Here is a 21,061-nt window from a genome sequence, read left to right as displayed (position 1 = left end):
GATAAGCCAGCTAAGAAGCCAACCCGGGGAGGTGGGAGGGATGCAAGAATATCTGCCTGCTGTCCCTGGATAACACCTGTTACGGTAAGTAACTGTGCTTTATCCCAGGACAAGCAGGCAGCATATTCTTGACTGATGGGTGACCTCCAAGCTAACAAAAAGAGGGATGGAGGGAAGGTTGGCCATTAGGAAAACAAATTTTGCAAAACAGATTGGCCGAAGTGTCCATCCCGTCTGGAGAATGCATCCAGACAATAATGAGATGCAAAAGTATGAACTGAGGACCAAGTGGCAGCCTTGCAGATTTCCTCAATAGGAGTGGACCGGAGGAAAGCTACAGATGCTGCCATCGCTCGGACTCTATGGGCCGTGACAGAACCTTCCAGTGTCAGTCCAGTCTGAGCATAACAAAAAGAAATGCACGCTGCCAGCCAATTAGACAACGTACGTTTAGAAACAGGACGTCCCAATTTATTCGGATCAAAGGACAGAAAGAGTTGGGGAGATGATCTGTGGGGCTTAGTGCGGTCTAAATAGTAAGCAAGAGCCCGTTTACAGTCCAAAGTATGCAGAGCCTGTTCTCCAGAATGTGAGTGAGGTTTCGGAAAGAAGACAGGCAGAACAATGGATTGGTTGAGATGAAATTCAGAGACAACCTTAGGGAGAAACTTTGGATGTGTGCGCAGAACCACCTTGTCATGATGGAAGACAGTAAAAGGTGGATAAGAACATAAGAACATAAGCAGTGCCTCCGCCGGGTCAGACCATAGGTCCATCTAGCCCAGCAGTCCGCTCCCGCGGCGGCCCAAACAGGTCATGACCTGTCTAAATCATCAGAAGGGTCCCCCATGCCACCTTGGTTTCCTGATGAGTCTGCAACTAGTGCATGTAGCTCACTGACCCTCCTGGCAGAGGTAAGAGCAATAAGAAAAAGTACTTTCCAAGTGAGAAACTTGAAAGAAGCGGTAGCCAAAGGTTCAAATGGAGGCTTCATTAAGGCGGAAAGAACTACATTAAGATCCCAGACAACAGGAGGGGCTTTAAGAGGTGGTTTCACATTAAAAAGACCCCGCATGAACCTGGACACCAAGGGATGGGCTGAGAGGAGCTTTCCATGGACTGGCTCATGAAACGCCGCAATAGCACTTAAGTGGACTCTGACTGAAGAAGACTTGAGACCAGAGTCAGACAAAGAAAGGAGATAATCCAACAAGGTCTCCACTGCCAGAGAAGTGGGATCATGATGATGGAGGAGACACCAGGAAGAAAAACGTGTCCACTTCTGATGGTAACATTGAAGAGTGGCCGGTTTCCTGGAGGCATCCAGAATTGAACGAACAGGCTGAGACAAAAGGGTATCATGAGAAGTCAGCCCGAGAGATACCAAGCTGTCAGGTGCAGAGACTGGAGGTTGGGATGTAGAAGGGTCTCCTGCTGCTGTGTAAGCAGAGAAGGAAACAGTGGAAGAAGAAAAGGTTCCCTGGAACTGAGTTGAAGTAGAAGGGAGAACCAATGTTGCCTGGGCCACCTCGGAGCAATCAGAATCATGGTGGCTCGTTCCCTCTTGAGCTTGAACAAGGTTCTCAACATGAGAGGCAGAGGAGGGAAAGCATACAGAAACAGATTGGACCAGTCGAGGAGAAATGCATCCGCTGCCAGATGGTGAGGAGAGTAGAGTCTGGAGCAGAATAGGGGCAGCTGGTGATTGTGAGGAGCTGCAAAGAGGTCTATCTGAGGAGTGCCCCACTGAGCGAAGATGGACTGCAGAGTGAGAGGATCGAGTGTCCACTCGTGAGGTTGGAGAACTCTGCTGAGCTTGTCCGCTAAGGAATTCTGTTCTCCCTGAATGTAGATAGCTTTCAGTAATAGATGGTGATTTATGGCCCAAGTCCAGATCTTCTGGGCTTCCTGGCACAAGAGGCGAGAGCCCGTCCCTCCCTGCTTGTTGATGTAGTACATTGCAACTTGATTGTCTGTACACAGCAGGAGAACTTGAGGAAATAGAAGATGTTGGAAGGCCTTGAGGGCATAAAACATCGCTCTGAGTTCCAGGAAATTGATGTGATGCTTCTTTTCCTGGGCTGTCCAAAGACCTTGAGTCTGGAACTCGTTCAAGTGAGCTCCCCAAGCATAGGGGGAAGCGTCGGTGGTGATGACAAGTTGATGAGGAGGTAGATGGAACAGAAGACCTCTGGATAGATTTGAGGATGTCAACCACCATTGTAGAGACTGACGAAGAGATGAGGTCACAGATATGTGACGAGAGCAAGGATCCATCGCTTGGGACCACTGAGTAGCCAGGGTCCATTGAGGAGTGCGCAGATGCAGACGGGCAAGTGGTGTGACATGAACTGTGGAGGCCATGTGACCCAAGAGAATCATCATTTGCTTTGCAGAGATGGAACGTTGTGGAAGCATCTGCTGACATAGAGATTGAAGCGTTTGAAGACGGTTGGATGGCAGAAACGCTCTCATGAGAATTGTGTCTAAGACTGCTCCAATAAATTGAAGTCTCTGCGTGGGGATAAGATGAGATTTGGGTAGATTGATCTCGAATCCCAGTAAACGCAGAAATAAGATGGTCTGGTTGGTGGCCTGAAGAACTGTCTGAGATGAATTTGCCTTTATCAACCAATCGTCCAGGTAAGGAAACACCTGAAGGTGGTGGGAACGTAGAAAAGCTGCTACCACAATCAGACATTTGGTGAACACTCTTGGAGAGGAGGCCAGACCGAAAGGTAGTACCTTGTACTGGTAATGACAATGATTGATCATGAAACGTAGGTACTGTCTGGAGGTCAGATTGATCGGTATGTGAGTGTATGCTTCTTTGAGATCGAGGGAACATAGCCAGTCGTCCTGATTGAGAAGAGGGTAAAGAGTTGCTAAGGAGAGCATCTTGAACTTCTCTTTGACTAAGCATTTGTTGAGATCGCAAAGATCTAGGATAGGTCTGAGGTCTCCTGTTTTTTTGGGAACTAGGAAATAACGGGAGTAAAATCCCTGCCCCTTTTGCTCCGGAGGAACTTCCTCTATGGCGTTCAGAAGGAGGAGGGATTGAACCTCCTGAAGGAGGAGGGAAGATTGGGGAGTGTGCAAAGCAGACTCTTTTGGTAGACTTGTGCCCGGGAGGGTTTGAAAGTTGAGAGAGTAGCCGTGGTGGATGATGTTGAGGACCCATTGGTCCGAAGTGATTGCTTCCCATCGGCTGAGGAAAAGAGATAGACGCCCTCCTATAGGTTGAGGCAGGAGATGTGAAGGTTGGATGCTGGCTATGCCCTGGAGAATGAAGTCAAAAGGGCTGAGTCGGTTTCTGTTGTGGAGGCTGCTTGACAGGTTGCTGTTGTTGCTGTCTAGGAGTTTGCCTCTGTTGTTGACGCTGCCTCCTAGGTTGTTGAGGAGCAGACTGTAAGGGACGAGCCACATAACGGCGTTGGTAAGTGGATTGTTGTCTGAAAGGACGTGCTGGCGGAGCCTTCTTCTTGGTTTTAAGAAGGGTATCCCAGCGTGTTTCATGAGCAGAGAGCTTTTGGGTCGTTGAGTCCATGGAATCTCCAAACAGCTCATCCCCTAAGCAAGGTGCATTTGCTAACCGGTCTTGATGGTTAACATCCAGTTCGGACACTCTTAACCAGGCTAAGCGGTGCATGGCCACAGACATGGCCGTTGCTCTAGAGGTAAGCTCAAAGGTGTCATATATAGATCTTACCATAAATTTTCTAAGCTGAGAAAGAGAAGAAGAGCATTGGTGAAAAGCCGACCGTTTCCTCTCAGGAAGGTACTGCTCAAAGGAAGCCATGGTGGTAAGGAGATGCTTTAAATAAAAAGAAAAATGAAAAGCATAGTTGCCAGATCGATTGGCTAACATCGCATTTTGATAGAGACGCTTACCAAATTTGTCCATGGCTTTGTCTTCTCTACCAGGAGGGATAGAAGCATACACACTAGCCCCTGAGGACTTTTTCAATGTGGATTCCACATGTGGAAGCTGGGGTTTATCGAAACCTGGAATGGGGATAACTTTATATAGTGAATCCAATTTACGGGGAGATCCAGGGACAGTGAGAGGAGTCTCTAAATTTTTGTAAAAAGTCTCCCTCAAGATATCATGAAGAGGGAGTTTCAGAAATTCCTTTGGAGGCTGGTCAAAATCAAGAGCATCCAAAAAAGCCTTAGACTTTTTAGACTCAGCCTCCAAAGGAATAGAGAGAGATTCACACATATCTTTTAAAAATGCTGAAAAAGATGTGGAATCATGTTTGGAGGATGGATCAGGAATATCAGGCTCATCCTCCCCCGAAGAACACTCACCTTCTGAAAGAAAGGGCTCTTCTGAATCACCCCACAGATCAGGGTCTCGAATATGGGAAGTACGATCCCGAGACTCAGGGGTGGATGGTTCTAGGTGTCGGGACTTGCGTACCGACTTACCCGACCTCATCGAAACGGTACCGGGAGATGTTACCTGTTGCATCGGAGCCGAAGTCTGCACCGACTGGTGCTGAGTTGTCGGCTCCGGTGCAAGAATTGGCATCGACACCGATGAGGTCGAGTGTAACGGTACCGAAAGAGAGGAAGTAGACAGAATAGGTCTTTCCACTCTCGGTACCGACGGCTCAGACGAGACCAGCACCGGAAGGTTCGGTGTCAGGATAGCTGGAAGGAGTTGTTGGAGCTGCTCCTTCAGCTTTTCCTGTAAAATGGCCGCAATGCGGTCATCAAGGGAGGGCACCGGTACCGCTTTTTTCTTCTGCGGTACCTGCGGTGCCGCTCTACACCCCGGAGATGAGGAGCCCGATGTTGAGGGACTCACCTGTATAGGGGCGGAGCGCTTCCTCTGGCGCCTCACGGTCAGCAGGATTGGGCTCACTGCACTCGAGACCGGAGGACGCTCCAGAGGGGAAGGCTTCTTAGCCGGCTTACCTGAGTGCTGGGATGCCGATGCGGTGTCACGCGGCGTCGAAGATGAAGGTGCCGATTGAGTAGGTGCCGAGGCCGGGGTCGATTGAACGGGGTCGGACATCTCTGCACCGAACAGTAATCGCTGTTGTATCTGGCGATTTTTTAGAGTTCGTTTTTTTAAGGTGGCACAGCGGGTGCAGGTGGAAGCCTGATGCTCAGGACCCAAACACTGTAGGCACCAGTTGTGTGGGTCCGTGAGAGATATAGGCCGAGCACACCGCTGGCACTTTTTAAACCCTGGCTGAGGGGGCATGAAAGTAAAAACGGCTTCAGCCAAATCGAAGGCCGAGGCCTCGATGGTGGCAGAAGGCCCCGCCGGGGAAAAACCAAAACTGAAGAAAAAAATGAAAGTTTTATTTTTTTTTTTTTTTACAAAAATGAAACAAAGAAAAAAGGCAAATAAGCCAAAAAGGTTTACGCGAGCGGGAAGGCAAGTAGAAAAAAATTTCAACAGCCGTTGAAAAACGCGTCTTCTTAGCTCCGCGGAAACTAAGAAACTGGGGACCGCGCGCCTGTGTCGGGCGGGAAGGCACTTGCGCATGCGCGGTGCGGCATCTAGAACTTTCCAAGTTCTTAGAGTGCAATCACTCTAAAAGTGTCCGTACCGGGGCTCCGTCGGTGCCGTCACCCATCAGTCAAGAATATCTGCCTGCTTGTCCTGGGATAAGGGATATAACAGAATACCTGGTTTACAAGTTCTTATATGATATTTTGCAACAAGCCAACAATCTTTTTCATTGTTAACGTGCCGTATATACTTGAATATAAACCAAGATTTTTGGGTCCAAAAAAATGGCCCAAAAATGTGGATCTTGGTTTATATTAGAGTCCTCTGGTCTGCACCTACTTCCTCCCCCATCCCCGCCTGGACCTGTTGCAGGCCTCCCATGAACCTGCCTGAAACCCTGGTGGTCCAGCAGTCAGTTGGGACAAGAGTGATCCTTCCTGCGTCCTGACCCAGCCAACTCTAAACTATCTGCCTCCCTGATCTCTCTAGACCTTATCTTTAAATTCCTGGTGGTCTAGATGAATGTCTGTTCGCAACAAATCCAGTTTGATGCATATCAATGATAAAAGGGAGAGCCTTAGCCAACCGCATTGCCAATGCTTTAGCTAATAATTTTCCATCCACATTAATTAAAGAAATAGGCCTGTAATTTGAAACCAAAGTGGGATCTTTATTTGGCTTTGGCAAAACAATAGTCAAGGACTCTGCCATAGTACCTGTAATGCAACCCTTACTTAGTTGAGATTGATATAAATTTAATAATTGGGGTAATAGAGAAGTTTGAAATGATTTATAAAATTCCACTGTAAAACCATCCCCACCTGGAGCGGATTCAACTCTAAGAGACTTCAAAGCTGTTTCTAATTCTTTTAATGATATAGGCTCTTCTAAACTTTTTTTATGTGATCAGGAATTTTCGGACCATTAATAAGTTTTAAAAATTCCAAACCATCTTGTTCTTTTTATTTATTTATTTATTTATTTATTTATTTGGATTTTTATCCCGTCCTCCCAGTAGCTCAGAACGGTCTACAAATGAACATACACAGCATAAGACTCGGAAGAATACAGATCTTTATAAAAATTTAAAAATTGACTTAAAATATTTCCAATCTGAGTGTATGTATTTCCTTTTTCATCCTTTATTGCTATAATTTTTGTTCTTCTTTTCTTTGCTTTAAGATAATTTGCCAGTAATCTTCCCGCCTTATTTGAATTTACATAATACAGGGTTTGCTGGGAAAACAAATCTTTCCTTACCAATTTTGAAGATAACTCATTATATTTACCCTTTGCTTTTAAAAGAGCCTGAAAAAAAAACAATGTTTCACCCAATCCCCTTCGAGATTCTTTGATTCTATAGCCGATAGATACATCTCTTGTATATAATACAGTGGTGCCTCGCATAACGGACGCCTCGCACAGCGAACGCTGCGCACAACGAACTTTATGTCTTGATCCGTACAACGAACTTCGTTTCACACAACGAAGTCGCCCGAGCTGCATCCTTCCGCGCAGGCACTGCGCTTAACTGCCCTCTCTCCGCCTGGTTCCCTCTTGCCCCCCCAGACTCCCCGACACGATCGGGGCAAGAGGGAGCTCAAGCCCTCTTGCCCCCCCCCCGACTCCCCGACACGATCGGGGCAAGAGGGAGCTCAAGCCCTCTTGCCCCCCCGACTCCCCGACACGATCGGGGCAAGAGGGAGCTCAAGCCCTCTTGCCCCCCCGACTCCCCGACACGATCGGGGCAAGAGGGAGCTCAAGCCCTCTTGCCCCCCCCGACTCCCCGACACGATCGGGGCAAGAGGGAGCTCAAGCCCTCTTGCCCCCCCGACTCCCCGACACGATCGGGGCAAGAGGGAGCTCAAGCCCTCTTGCCCCCCCGACTCCCCGACACGATCGGGGCAAAAGGGAGCCCAAGCCCTCTTGCCCCGCCGATTCCCCAACTCCCCGACAATATCGGGCCAGGAGGGAGCCCAAGTCCTCCTGGCCACGGCGACCCCCTAACCCCACCCTGCACTACATTACGGGCAGGAGGGATCCCAGGCCCTCCTGCCCTCGACGCAAACCCCCCCTCCCCCCAACGACTGCCCCCCCAAGAACCTCCGACCGCCCCCCCAGCCGACCCGCGACCCCCCTGGCCGACCCCCACGACACCCCCAACCCCCTTCCCCGTACCTTTCTGTAGTTGGCCGGACAGACGGGAGCCAAACCCGCCTGTCCGGCAGGCAGCCATCGACGGAATGAGGCCGGATTGGCCCATCCGTCCCAAAGCTCCGCCTACTGGTGGGGCCTAAGGCGCCTGGGCCAATCAGAATAGGCCCGGGAGCCTTAGGTCCCTCCTGGGGGCAGGGCCTGAGGCACATGGTCGGGTTGGGCCCATGTGCCTCAGGCCCCGCCCCCAGGAGGGACCTAAGGCTCCCGGGCCTATTCTGATTGGCCCAGGCGCCTTAGGCCCCACCAGTAGGCGGAGCTTTGGGACGGATGGGCCAATCCGGCCTCATTCTGTCGATGGCTGCCTGCCGGACAGGCGGGTTTGGCTCCCGTCTGTCCGGCCAACTACAGAAAGGTACGGGGAAGGGGGTTGGGGGTGTCGTGGGGGTCGGCCAGGGGGGTCGCGGGTCGGCTGGGGGGGGCGGTCGGAGGTTCTTGGGGGGGGCGGTCGTTGGGGGGAGGGGGGGTATGCGTCGAGGGCAGGAGGGCCTGGGATCCCTCCTGCCCGTAATGTAGTGCAGGGTGGGGTTAGGGGGTCGCCGTGGCCAGGAGGACTTGGGCTCCCTCCTGGCCCGATATTGTCGGGGAGTTGGGGAATCGGCGGGGCAAGAGGGCTTGGGCTCCCTTTTGCCCCGATCGTGTCGGGGAGTCGGGGGGGCAGGAGGGCTTGAGCTCCCTTTTGCCCCGATCGTGTCGGGGAGTCGGGGGGGGGCAAGAGGGCTTGAGCTCCCTCTTGCCCCGATCGTGTCGGGGAGTCGGGGGGGCAAGAGGGCTTGAGCTCCCTCTTGCCCCGATCGTGTCGGGGAGTCGGGGGGGGGCAAGAGGGCTTGAGCTCCCTCTTGCCCCGATCGTGTCGGGGAGTCGGGGGGGCAAGAGGGCTTGAGCTCCCTCTTGCCCCGATCGTGTCGGGGAGTCGGGGGGGGGCAAGAGGGCTTGAGCTCCCTCTTGCCCCGATCGTGTCGGGGAGTCGGGGGGGCAAGAGGGCTTGAGCTCCCTCTTGCCCCGATCGTGTCGGGGGTGCCAGGGACCACACGGAGTCACCCACCGTACCACCCGATTCGGGTAAGCGCAGGTATCGGTGGGTGGCTTATTTGCGGGGGGGGTGCCTTATTTTACATTTTTTTCTAAAAAGGGGGGGCTGTCTTATTTGATGGCCCTGCCTTATCATCGGGGAAACACGGTAGAAAAAAAAAAAATGAACAGTTAAGTCCCAGTTTTTGCCGCTGAGACTCTGCCCTCTCACTGTAAAATTAGACTCTACTTAGTCTGTCTTTAAATTTAAAAAATGTGTGTTGTTTTAAAAAACAATTATGTTTTTAGATGTATCTAAATAAAAATAATAACCAAAAATTTATCTTTTTTTATGTCATCTTAGCATATTTTATGCTACAGAACGAATTATTTTTTTTAACATGTATTCCTATGGGAAAACGCGTTTCACACAACGAACGTTTCACATAACAAACTTGCTCCTGGAACGGATTAAGTTCGTTGTGTGAGGCACCACTGTATATGTCAGCCCTTTGTTTTTTCAAGAATGTAAGCATTTTTTTCCTCTTTACTGGGTGATTGAGGCCATTAATGTTAAGTGAAAAGATTTTAACCTCCATTATATATATTAATTGTAATATATCTCTTCCGTTTATCATAGAATAAATTAAATAATAAAATATGAATATACACCATTTTCCATCTTATTTCATTTTGCATATTACACCTCATCAATTCATCATTATATCCTTTACTACCTCCCTTCCCCTCCCTACATAATGACAATGAAGACTTGGAACCGCGCATATAAGATCAGGTAAATCAAGATAAATCCCCAACAGACCACAAATATAAATCAATTTTGTATTAAATTATTCAAGTTTATATTAAACTTATTTGTAATATAATATAAAGCCACAATCAATAAACCCTTGACTTTTATTCTCTTTTTACTTTCAATCAATCAGATTGGCTTTTCACATGCTAAATTTAACAAAAGACATGAATGATCCGACTTTTTCTGTATCTTTAGATGCAGAGAAAGCCTTTGATAGAGTGGAATGGACATTCATGTATCAGGCAGTGGAATGGTTTGGTATAGGTTCGGGATTTATACAAATGATTCAAACTTTGTATAGCTCCCCTATTGCAAGATTATATATTAATAATAATTTATCAGAACATTTTAATCTACATAGGGGAGTTAGGCAGGGTTGTCCACTATCTCTTTTGTTCTTTGATATTGTTTTAGAACCCTTATTATTAGCTATTCAACAGGCAAAGGGGATACAGGGTATTCCTCAAACAGATTGAGAATATAAGATCTCTGCATATGTAGATGATATATTACTTCATTTGAGAAATCCAAGAACAACCATTCCATGCTTGTTAGAATTGATAGAAAAATTTGGAAAATTTTCAGGATATAAGATAAATTGGAGTAAATCTGAAATTCTTCCACTTAATGTGCATTGTACAAAGAGTTTGTTTGATACATTCTCATTTGTATGGAAGGAAGAGGGATTAAAATATTTAGGTATTTGGATTAAAAACACACTAGAAAGAGAATGAAAAATTTCTATTAAAAAAGGTAACAGAAATGTGTGAGCAATGGAATTCTTTGCATCTGTCTTGGTGGGGGAGAGTTCAAACTGTTAAAATGATGATATTGCCTGTAGTTTGTTATCAAATGGGTATGATACCAGTTTTTTTTCAGGGGTCTTTTTATAAAAAATTGAATTCTATTCTTACAAAATTTATTTGGCTAGGTAAAACTCCCAGAATCGCTCTAGTATCTTTACAAAAACCAATTAAGGAGGGTGGGGTAAATTTTCCAAACTTTTATAGGTACCATCAAGCCTATATTTTATGCCAAGGTATGTATTGGGTCCTCCCTGAGCTCATTGAAAACACCCTAGATTTGTTATATTTGGAATGGTGACTCATGTTTCCTTTAAAACTTTGTCATGTTCTTAGTATCAAGAAGCCTAGACTATATAAAGATAACAGAATATTAATGGACACATGGAAAACCTTACGATTTGTCAGCAATTTAACTACTATTCCTATTAGTAAATCAACAAACCAAACCATATGGCTAAACCCCAAGATTCAAATTGGCGGATTTAAGATCATCTGGAAGCATTGGATGATTGCAGGAATACGGACTTTAAATGATGTTATTTCAAATGGTAAACTGCTTGATTTTACACAGTTGCAAAATAAATATGGTCTTAATAAATCACAAAGTTTTAGGTGGTTGCAACTGAAGCAGGCCATTCAGGTAGGGTTCCCTGAATGGAAAAATCTTAGTAAGCAATATAGTCTGGAATTTTTATGCTTTCAGGTGGACTTTCTGGGACACCAGGCTGCACAGTGGTATAAAATTATAAATGAATCTGTTAAAAAGAAGCCTAAAACTGGTCTTAGGGATATTTGGAGCATTGAGATTAAGCATCAAATTTCAGCATCTCAATGGCCACAAATTTGGTCTTGGAGGATGAGATGTACAATGTCTGCATCTATGAGACAAACTTGTTTTTTTCTTCAGCATAGAGCATTTTGGACCCCAGTTAGATTACAAAAGTTCAATAGTTCAAAGTCTAATTGATGTTGGCATTGTAATCTTGAAATAGGGACTTTAGATCATCTTTTGTTTTATTGTCCCTTTATCTTAGCCTTTTGGAATTCAATTTGGGATCAAGTAAATTGTTTATTGGAAAAGCATGTGGCATTATCTTATGATACAATACTATTTAGTATGTCAATGAGGAAAAAGAACCAAATATCATCAAATAATAATAAACTTTTACTGATCATGACAGGAATCGCCATTCAACATATCACAAATAATTGGAAAAATCACAGTAGACTCAATTATAATTTCTGGTGGAACTCATTATGTCACATCTATAAAATGGAAAGAACAATAGCTATACAACAAGGGAATTATAATAATTTTAATAAAATTTGGGAGCCATAAACATCTTATTGTAATGAGTAGACACCATTTTCTATTGGAATATACACCGTCTAATGTTGGGAGGGGGGAGGTTTATATATTATTATTCATAATGGGAAAAATAATAGCGGGAATGATGGGAGGGAAGGGAGGTAATTTTATGTATTATAAGATAAATTAGAAAGATTGTCAAGTGATATATTTAATTTTAATGTTTTGATGTTTGTACACTTGAAGTAAGATTGAAAATGAATAAAGATATATATATATATATTAAAAAAATTCCTGGTGGTCTAGCAGTAAAGTGTTGCAGGAGTGATCTTCCTACACTCCTGACCCATGAGAGCCGCAATCAAAAATGCCTGTCGCAAGTTCCCTGCTAGACCACCAGGGCTTTTAAGGTAAGGTCTAGAGGGGTCAGGGAATCAGGAGGAAGGTGGAGTGGTTTAGAGATGGACAGGACATGACTGCTGGACCACCAGGGCTTCAGGCAGGCCTTTAGTGAGCATCAGGGGCTAAGTAGGAAGGGAAGGAGGAAAGGAGGAATGAGTGCAAGGCAGGGCACTTGAATATAACACACACACACATACCCCGGTTTATATTTGAGTCAACCTTTTTTCCTTCCTTTTGAGGAAAATGGTTACTTTGGTTAATATTTGGGTTGACATATTTGAGTATATATGGTATATAAAAAGGGTTTGCTATGATAGAACTTTAACCACTCAATGGGGGGTTTATCAAGAGCATTAAGAAATAAGGTAGTGAGATACCGAAGCCTTATGGTCTCTTTCCTAGTAGTAAAACTAGTCTCTGTGATTCTTTTCCTTTGTTCTAGATAGGGTAATTTTCCTACTCATGCAAATTGCATTTTGGACATATGAGGAGCAGCACTCAAAGAAAGGAAGCTGCTAAGATTACAAAGCTGCCAGGGTAGTATGGCTGTTGCTCTGAAACAAAAGGAAAGGAAAATGAGACAGCTATTCACAAACCTCTTTTGTCACTGTTACTGTCCACTTCATTGCCTTCTTTATTTACTACAGCTTCATATAATTTTGTTTGTTGATGTCTGTTTTCTACTTCATTTTCTTCATCAATTTTTTCTGTCAGTGTTTTGTCATACAGATCTTTTGATTCCATCCTTTAGAAAACCAAAATAAATTAACTAGTTTTCCTTTGAAATGTTGTATAAGCCATAAAAGCACATTCTACATCATGCGCTGTCACCACTTACTAAAAACTGCGGAATAGCAACAGATATATGGAACAAGGCACATAAAATGCAAACTCTGTGAATGCTTTCCCATACAGCTTTAACTAATGACCTTTTATAAGTCCTTACCTACATCAAGCAGATTTCATCATCAAAAATAGAAGGTAAAAAGCTGAGTTCATGGCATACCCCTGAAAGAATACCCAAAACTCTTAGCTTTAGATGGTGAGGACGGGGAGGTAAAAGCAAAAAATTAGGAATCTATAAAATCTAATCATACATTACAAAACAAATTACTCACTAAAATCTATACCCTCTACCCCTTCAATCTCCTCTCAGGCATCAATGTCTGCATTATTATCCAAGTGAGATTAATTTAGCTAATCATTAATTTGGTATATAAGCATGCATTTTAGCAACTGGTAAAGGGATAGCTCATTTATTTGAACTCTTTCTGAACCTCCCCACTGTCCAGCAGCACCCCTTCTCCCTTCCTTTTATCTCCCCACTGTCCAGCAGCACCCCTTCCCTGCTCTCCCTGTCCAGCAGCAGCCCTTCTCCCTTCCTTTTACCTCCCCATTGTCCAGCAGCACCCATTCCCTGCTCTCCCTGTCCAGCAGCAGCCCTTCTGTGTGTGTCTTTCACTCCCACCTACCTGTCTTTCAGTGTGTGTGTCTCTTTTTATCGTGCCCCTTCTCTCACGTTCCTTTTTTTTTTTTTAAATCACGGGCAACTGGCACACAGTAAACTGCTACATGCGCACTCGTTGTAAACCGCTGAACGCGCCCACGCCAAACCCGCACTAACATTTCTCTGCCGGCCACGGAGCTACTGATCATGGAGGCAGGGATCACGCAGGTAGGAGTGCGCATGCGCGCTTAGGGATTTATTATTAGTGATTATATTGTTATCTTACTTTTGTTGTACATTCTTCTGGAGGTGGGGATGAAACCTAAATTAATAATGGTGTGTTTATTCAGTAACTGGCAGCAAGGTGGATTAGGAATGGTTGATCTGAAGGCACATAACCAGGATCTCTGCTTTGCCATTACCATATGTGAGGAATCTATAAGACGCTACCACTTCGCCTGCTGGATACTTCCTCACAGACCTTCACATATGTGTCTCTTCCCTAGGAGGAAGTGAGACAGGAGGGGAGGAGTCCAGGAAGCAGCTGCCAGAAAGTATAAGAGGCAGGGCCAGAGCAAGGTTTAGAGAGGTCAGGGGAGAAGAGAATGAGTGATCCCAACATATACCTTGACTGCAATCCTATTTGGCTGAGGTAAGCCAACTACTTTTGCTGAAAATACTGTGAGCCATGTTCTAGGGTCTTGCTGAGGCCAGACCTGGATAACTGACTAGAGAAAGACTGTTACAGCATGTGCGTGGCCACTGGCCACGAATAATTATCTTGGGCCCTGTAAGTCACAGGCCTGTTTCAAGACTTTTGCTTTAGAACTAAGAGACTATTCTCCCTTTTCCCGAGCCTGTGAAGCAACAGCCTCAGGTTTCTGAATTAATAAAAAGTTTTGTTGTACCTTCCATGTGTGTCTGGCTGTATGTGCACAGACTTTACCTCAGAAATTTGCTTAGGCAATTATAGTATAATTACTTTCTTCATGTTTTGAAAAAGAACCCTTCCTAATGAGTTCAAAGGTAGTATCTTGGTGACGTCTATGAATGTAATTTGGAAGGATATTAATCATTTGTGCTGATAAGATCCACGTATCAGTGTTTTCTTACCCATTGAGGGTAATAAGACCTTTTGCCTGGCCAACAAAACACAATCTTTGAGAAATGAGCAAGTATGGAGTATAATTATTGGAGCCCTCTTATGTCCAGAGGGGATGGCTTAAAAGCCACACAGAAGTATGGCGTACTGTGGGGGCTCTCCCTGGAAATTAAATTCCTTATCTCTTCTTGATAGGCGTTTTGTCCCACAATTTGCTTTAGACATGAATTTAGGTTTTTAAAAATTTGCTTTTATAAGCTTACACGCCCAAATAATCAAGAAGAAAGAAAACAAGCAAATACTTAAGAAATAGTAATAAATGCATAATAGAAGCATAGAAGCATGATGGCAGATGGGGACCGGGTGGCCCATCCGGTCTGCCCAGCCTCAGTAACCGTTGTCTCTTCCTCTCTCTAAGAGGTCTCAAACTCAATCACATAAGGGGCCGAAATCTAAAACATAGACTAAGTCGAGGGCCAAATTTTTTATTAAGGGGATTGAGGGGTACAGATGGGAGTTGAGGTAGGTTATAGGAAGAGTAGGGGACCACTGCACAGGTGATAGGCCATGAAGGGCCGCCGCGGGAGCGGACCGCTGGGCGGGATGGACCTCTGGTCTGACCCAACGGAGGCAAATTCTTATGTTCTTATGTTAGTGTGGTATATTAGTATACTGCAGGCACCAAACTGCTAAGTTATTTCTGGCTACTTTGTCTTTATTTTACCTTTTGCCCATGGTTTTGCTTTCAGATTTTCCACTATCTAAAGCTACCTGTATAGCTTAATTATATTAATTTTGCTGGACATAAACTTTAAAAAATTGCATTGATTTTTTTTTAAACAAAATCCTAAAAACAGGGCTTCTAACTTGTCTTTTGCCTTCCCATATTACAATCTATTAGTAAACCGCTGAAGCAGTATATCTGTTGAAGATATTTTAATAATGTTTTTCCTTACTTTTGTTGTCCACTTTTGTACTAATTGTACCTATCTGTTTTGCTTTGTAACTTTTTCTTTACTAAAACACAATAATATTTCAAGAAGAAAGAAAAAGTAAACTGCTGAAACTATTTAGGTTTAGAAAACCTCTATCTTCTCTTTATTTTCTGTTTAATAGATAAGAGATTATAAAGTACTTTCAGTCTAGAACACTTAAATTTTTAAAAAAACCCTCCCAACCTCTCAATCTAATCTCCTCAAGACTGGCTACTATTTGATGAAACAGATGCAGTGCCTTAATCCTAAGGGAAACAATTTGAAACCGTGGAGGGGCATAATCAAAAAAAGCGTCTAAGTCCCCTTTTGGCCTAAGTCCCTAAACGTTCAACCCAGAAGCAGGGAAAGTGTCCATAACCAAAACAAATGTCCATGTTTTGATTATGGCCTTCCTCTGCCTAAACGCCCATTCTCCACTACGTCTACAAGTACCCCCTCAGCACGTCTACAATTTTTAGCCATAATGAAACAAAAACACGCCTAGGCCACAAACGTCCAACAGAAGGGCTTTTAGGCGAAGGAGGAGCCAGTCCCTCGCCTAAAAGCTGGATTCTGTAACCGGTGTCTGTCAAAAACAACACCGGTTACAGAATCACCCCCCCACAACGATCCAGGCAGGAGGGTGCCCAAGCCCTCCTGCCATGTCAAACCGCGACCCCCCCCTCCCGACAACATCGGGGCAAGAGGGAGCTCAAGCCCTCTTACCCCCCGACTCCCCGACACGATCGGGGCAAGAGGGAGCCCAAGCCCTCTTGCCCCGCCGACTCCCCAACTCCCCGACAATATCGGGCCAGGAGGGAGCCCAAGCTCTCCTGGCCCTGGCGACCCCCCCCCCCCTGCTAGTTGTTCGGACCAGGAGGGAGCCTAAACCCTCCTGGCCCAGCCGATCCTGCCCCTTCCCGACAACATCGGGCCAGGAAGGAGCCCAAACCCTCCTGGCCACGGTGACCCCCTACCCCCACCCCGCACTACATTACGGGCAGGAGGGATCCCAGGCCCTCCTGCCCTCGACGCAAACCCCCCTCCTCCCAACAACCTCCGATCGCCCCCCCAGCCGACCCGCGACCCCCCTGGCCAACTCCCACGACACACCCACCCCCCTTCCCCGTACCTTTGTTTAGTTGGCTGGACAGACGGGAGCCAAACCCGCCTGTCCGGCAGGCAGACCACCTACTGGTGCGGCCTAAGGCGCCTGGGCCAATCAGAATAGGCAGTTCGGGTAGAAGAGTGATGGCATCGCGGTAGGGGAGATGAGGCATCTCTCCTGCCGCGATGGTTAGGTTGCCCGACCGCTGAACTGATGGCACCAGCGGCCATCAGCTCAGCGGCCCCTTTTTCAGCACTTAGACCTGGTTTTATTTCGTCTAAGTAAAAAAGGTCTAAGTGCCGACTAAACTGTATTGGTTATACCTGCTGTACGGCTAAGTGTAGGTCAGCCCACCTCCCTCCCACTGCCCGCCCTTTCCCCTCCTCTAAACACACCTCTTTTCTCTCTGTGCATTTAGAGGCAGGGGAAAGGCCTAAGCTGTTTTTAGATACATCTAAAAACCAGCTTTGGTTATGGGTACTTGGACGATCAGGCTTTTTGATCGTCCAAGTAGCCATTTAGGACACTTTTTAGACTTTTTTTTTTATTATTATTACCCCCTTAGAGTTGCTTTGAAAAAAAAAGTGTTGACAAAACTGAGGGAAGAATTAAATACTATAAAAATGGCCTTCTTTCCAGATTGAACATAAAGACATGCCACTCCCACTCCAGTAAAGAATCAAAAAACCTCAGGAAGTATATATACTTATATCAAGTGATGTATACAAGGTTTAAATGATGTAATATTGTGTTCTTGATGTAAGATGGAAAAATGAATAAAGAATTTGAAAAAAACCCAACAAAAAAACAACCCAGGAATAAATGGGATACCCCTGAAATATGCCTTCTCTGTTTCCAAGAACAGAATCTGAAGTGACGTCAGTGAAAAACATCCAATGTATCAGAAATCCCTCTGACAATTTAAAAAACAAACAAACCTAAAAACAGAAAACCACTACTTTTTTTTTTTTCCAAAGTCTTTATTCATTTTTCATCTTACATCAAGTGCACAATATTACATCATTTAAATTTATACACATCACTTGATTATCTTAAATACATAAATTTATTCCCTCGCCACCCACCCTTCCCACAAATATTTTAATCATAAATTTTGTATAAATATTTCATTCTTATCTAATGATGAAACCTTAAATAGAACTTTATACCACCCCTCCCACATATTAAAATGTACTTTCAATTAAAAATGGTGTCTAATCATTGCAATAAGAGTCAAATTTCTTCAAATAACAAACTTTTATTTATATTAACTGGAGTAGCAGTTCAACAAATAACACACAATTGAAAAAACTATGACAGGTTAAATTATAACTTTTGGTGGAATTCAGTATGCCATATATATAAAATGGAGCATACATTTGCAACACAAAAAGGATATATAGATAAGTTTAAGAAGATTTGGGGACCATTAACAGACTTTTGCAATGAATGATATAATTTTCCCATAATAAGATATTTGATAAGGGGGGTAGTGGGTGGGTTTATTTTATTCATCATAAAATATAAATAATTTAACATTATATTTTGTTTTATTGTATGCATTTCCCAAAGTAAGGGGAGGGAGGGGGGTTATAATTGAGTAATAGTTGACATACTTATTACTTATTAAGTATTATATATGCTGTTTAAAAATTATAGTAAAAGAGTATATAATGAAATGTTAAATTTACAGTAAGGTATGAAAGAATGTCAAGTGTATACTTAATGAATTTGTATGAATTTAGATTGTACACTTGTTGTTATATGAAAAATGAATAAAAAAACTTAAAACCAAAGTTGTCAATGGCCCCCAGATCTTTTTAAAATTATTATAATTTCCTTTTTGTATGGAAATTGTTCTTTCCATTTTGTAAATAAGGCACAATGAATTTCACCAGAAAGTATAGTTAAGTCTGCTATAATTCCTCCAATTCCTGGTGATATGTTGTATGCCGACTCCTGTCATAATCAATAAAAGTTTATTATTGTTTGATGAAATTTGACTTTTTGTTCTCATTGACGAACTGAACAGAATTGTATCATATGATAATGCTACATGGTTTTCTAGTAAATAATTAATTTGAGACCAAATTGATTTCCAAAAGGCCATGATACTGGGACAGTGGAATATTAAATGATCCAGAGTCCCTGCTTCCAGATTACAATGCCAGCATCTATTAGACTTAGAGCTATCTAACTTTTGTAATCGAACTGGGGTCCAAAATGCTCTATGCAACAAAAAGAACCAAGTTTGTCTCATAGAAGCGGACATTGTACATCTCATTCTCCAAGACCAAATTTGTGGCCATTGAGACACAGAAATTTGATGCTTAATCTCAATGCTCCAAATGTCTCTAAGACCAATCTTTGGTTTTTTATTCATATATCCAGATATCAATTTATACCACTGTGCAGCCTGGTGACCCAAGAAGTCCGCCTGAAAGCATAAGAACTCCAAACTACTACTGCTGAAGATTCCTTTATTAAGTTCAAGGAACAGAAAAGGTAAAGGGGGTAATTCCATAGTGAAGGCACCAACAGTGCAACTGTTCTGAATACAACATATAAATGTTCTGAATTCAGCATATAAAACCGTGAGTGTGAACATATGTGCGTAAATACTGAAAATCCACCTATATGCTATTTTGAAAATGTACACATATCTTACATGGAGGGGCAATAAAGATATATATAGATAGATAGATAGATATTTTTTTAAATAGTGCGTGTGGCCTGTAGAGGGCGATATCTATGGTATGTTAATGGTTGCAGTATTTTGTGGAGTTTTTCTACAAAAATGCCTGCTTTTCGTATGGTTCTAGGTAAATCTAGTTAGATACAAGCATATGTGTTAGTTAAGGCCATGCCCAATAGAAGCGTACGAAAAGTTGGTGAATAAAAATCTGAATATGGATGTAGCCAAGGCCAGAAAAACACACTACAGATTAATATTAAGGAAAAGCATAATAATATTCTCTTTATGTATTTTGTTGTTAGGCCAGATCATAGAAGAAAATTAGGTAATGCGTAATATACATGCATAGAGATATTTTTTTAAATAATTCTTTATTCATTTTCAATCTTACATCAAGTGTACAAACATTAAAACAATACAATTAAACATATCACTTGACAATCTTCCTATTTTATCTTATAATACATAAAATTACCACCCTCCCATCATTCCCTCTATTATTTTTCAAATATGAATATTAATATATAAAGCCTCCCCCTTCCTAACATGCATAGAGATATTAAGAACTCCATCTTGGCTCTCTGCTGTTCTTTGTCCTCTCTGGTTCTTTGTTCAGCTTCCCACTTTAAACCTCGTGGTTCTAATTGATACCAGATGTGCTTAGGCTGGTTAGGAAGAGCATATTAGATTACGTATCCCAAAAAGGAGCATAACATGTATTAAGTGTGTTAGATGTGTGAAAGGGGCCCCGAATGATGGATGTATGAAAGATATATATGAAAGAATTGTGTGTACTTAATTTCTAATATTTTATATATTTTAAACCTGAAGGAACACTAAGGAAAAATCCTAAGGCAACATCTGGAAACAGTTAAGTTAGAATCAGAGACCTGTATTAGTCTCCAGCATAGGAAGGGAGGCATACTTAGGAAATTTGAAGTGTAATTTGAAGCTGTCAGTTTTGTAAAGTTCAGAGCAAGGGGGGAACAGCCCCTCCTCCTTTTTTCCTGTGCTGATAGGGACATGAATTTTCAGCGCTTTAAATGTAGGTTCTTTTGAAACAGATAAGTAGGTTTAGATTTAAAGTTTCCTTGGCTATGTTATAATAATATGTTTATGTATATTCAGAAATGAATGTAAACAAAAAGTATAATTTCTGAAACTTTTATTTCATGTTAAAAAGAAGTTCTTTGTCCAAATCTAAGGACAGCTTCTGTTAGTGGATTGGCTGACAGCCAATGATGTCAAACTGGACTGAAGATATATATTGGGGAGCAATGAATTATTGAGTTGAGATCTTTATCAGAAGGCCAGCGACTGGCAACTATAAAGACCTCCCGATGACGCAAAATTAACCTTTTGAGGTCCATTTTGACAATTAATAAATGGAAATAATTATTTAATAAAATTTGCGTCATGTGTTATTTTCCATGTACTTTTTATATACCTAGAGCGAAAGCTAGCTGCTTACAGCTGCTTAGTACACATGTGCCGCCATGCTCAGCGTCTAAGTCTGACTTTGGACGTTTCCCACAAGAAATACAAAAGTTGAGGTGGGTATACATCCATTTCCAAAACTGCTAGATATCCAAATTGTGGGGGGAGGGGGAACAACCCATTTGGACATTTTGGTCCTTAAGAATCCAACATTTTTGTCTATTCTCAAATACAAATTTTTGTCTATTCTCAAAACGTCCAAAATAATC

General features: G+C 43.4%; 1 protein-coding gene across 3 annotated transcripts in view; it reads right to left on the bottom strand.

Annotated features, from left to right (window-relative positions):
• The window catches only part of CCDC81 (coiled-coil domain containing 81), a 156,428-nt gene that overhangs the window by 111,614 nt on the left and 23,753 nt on the right, over positions 1 to 21,061 (bottom strand). For 2 of the 3 annotated variants that reach the window (XM_033950545.1, XM_033950546.1), the window contains exon 6: positions 12,626 to 12,774. The exons of the other annotated variant lie outside the window; for it this stretch is intronic. In XM_033950545.1, coding sequence (XP_033806436.1) covers positions 12,626 to 12,774 — 149 coding nt within the window. The remainder of the gene's footprint in view (positions 1 to 12,625; positions 12,775 to 21,061) is intronic. 3 annotated transcript variants of the gene reach the window in all.

Source organism: Geotrypetes seraphini, chromosome 6 (genome assembly GCF_902459505.1).
Source record: "Geotrypetes seraphini chromosome 6, aGeoSer1.1, whole genome shotgun sequence".
Classification (NCBI taxonomy): Eukaryota; Metazoa; Chordata; class Amphibia; order Gymnophiona; family Dermophiidae; genus Geotrypetes; species Geotrypetes seraphini.
This window is presented reverse-complemented; position numbering and strand designations above follow the sequence as displayed.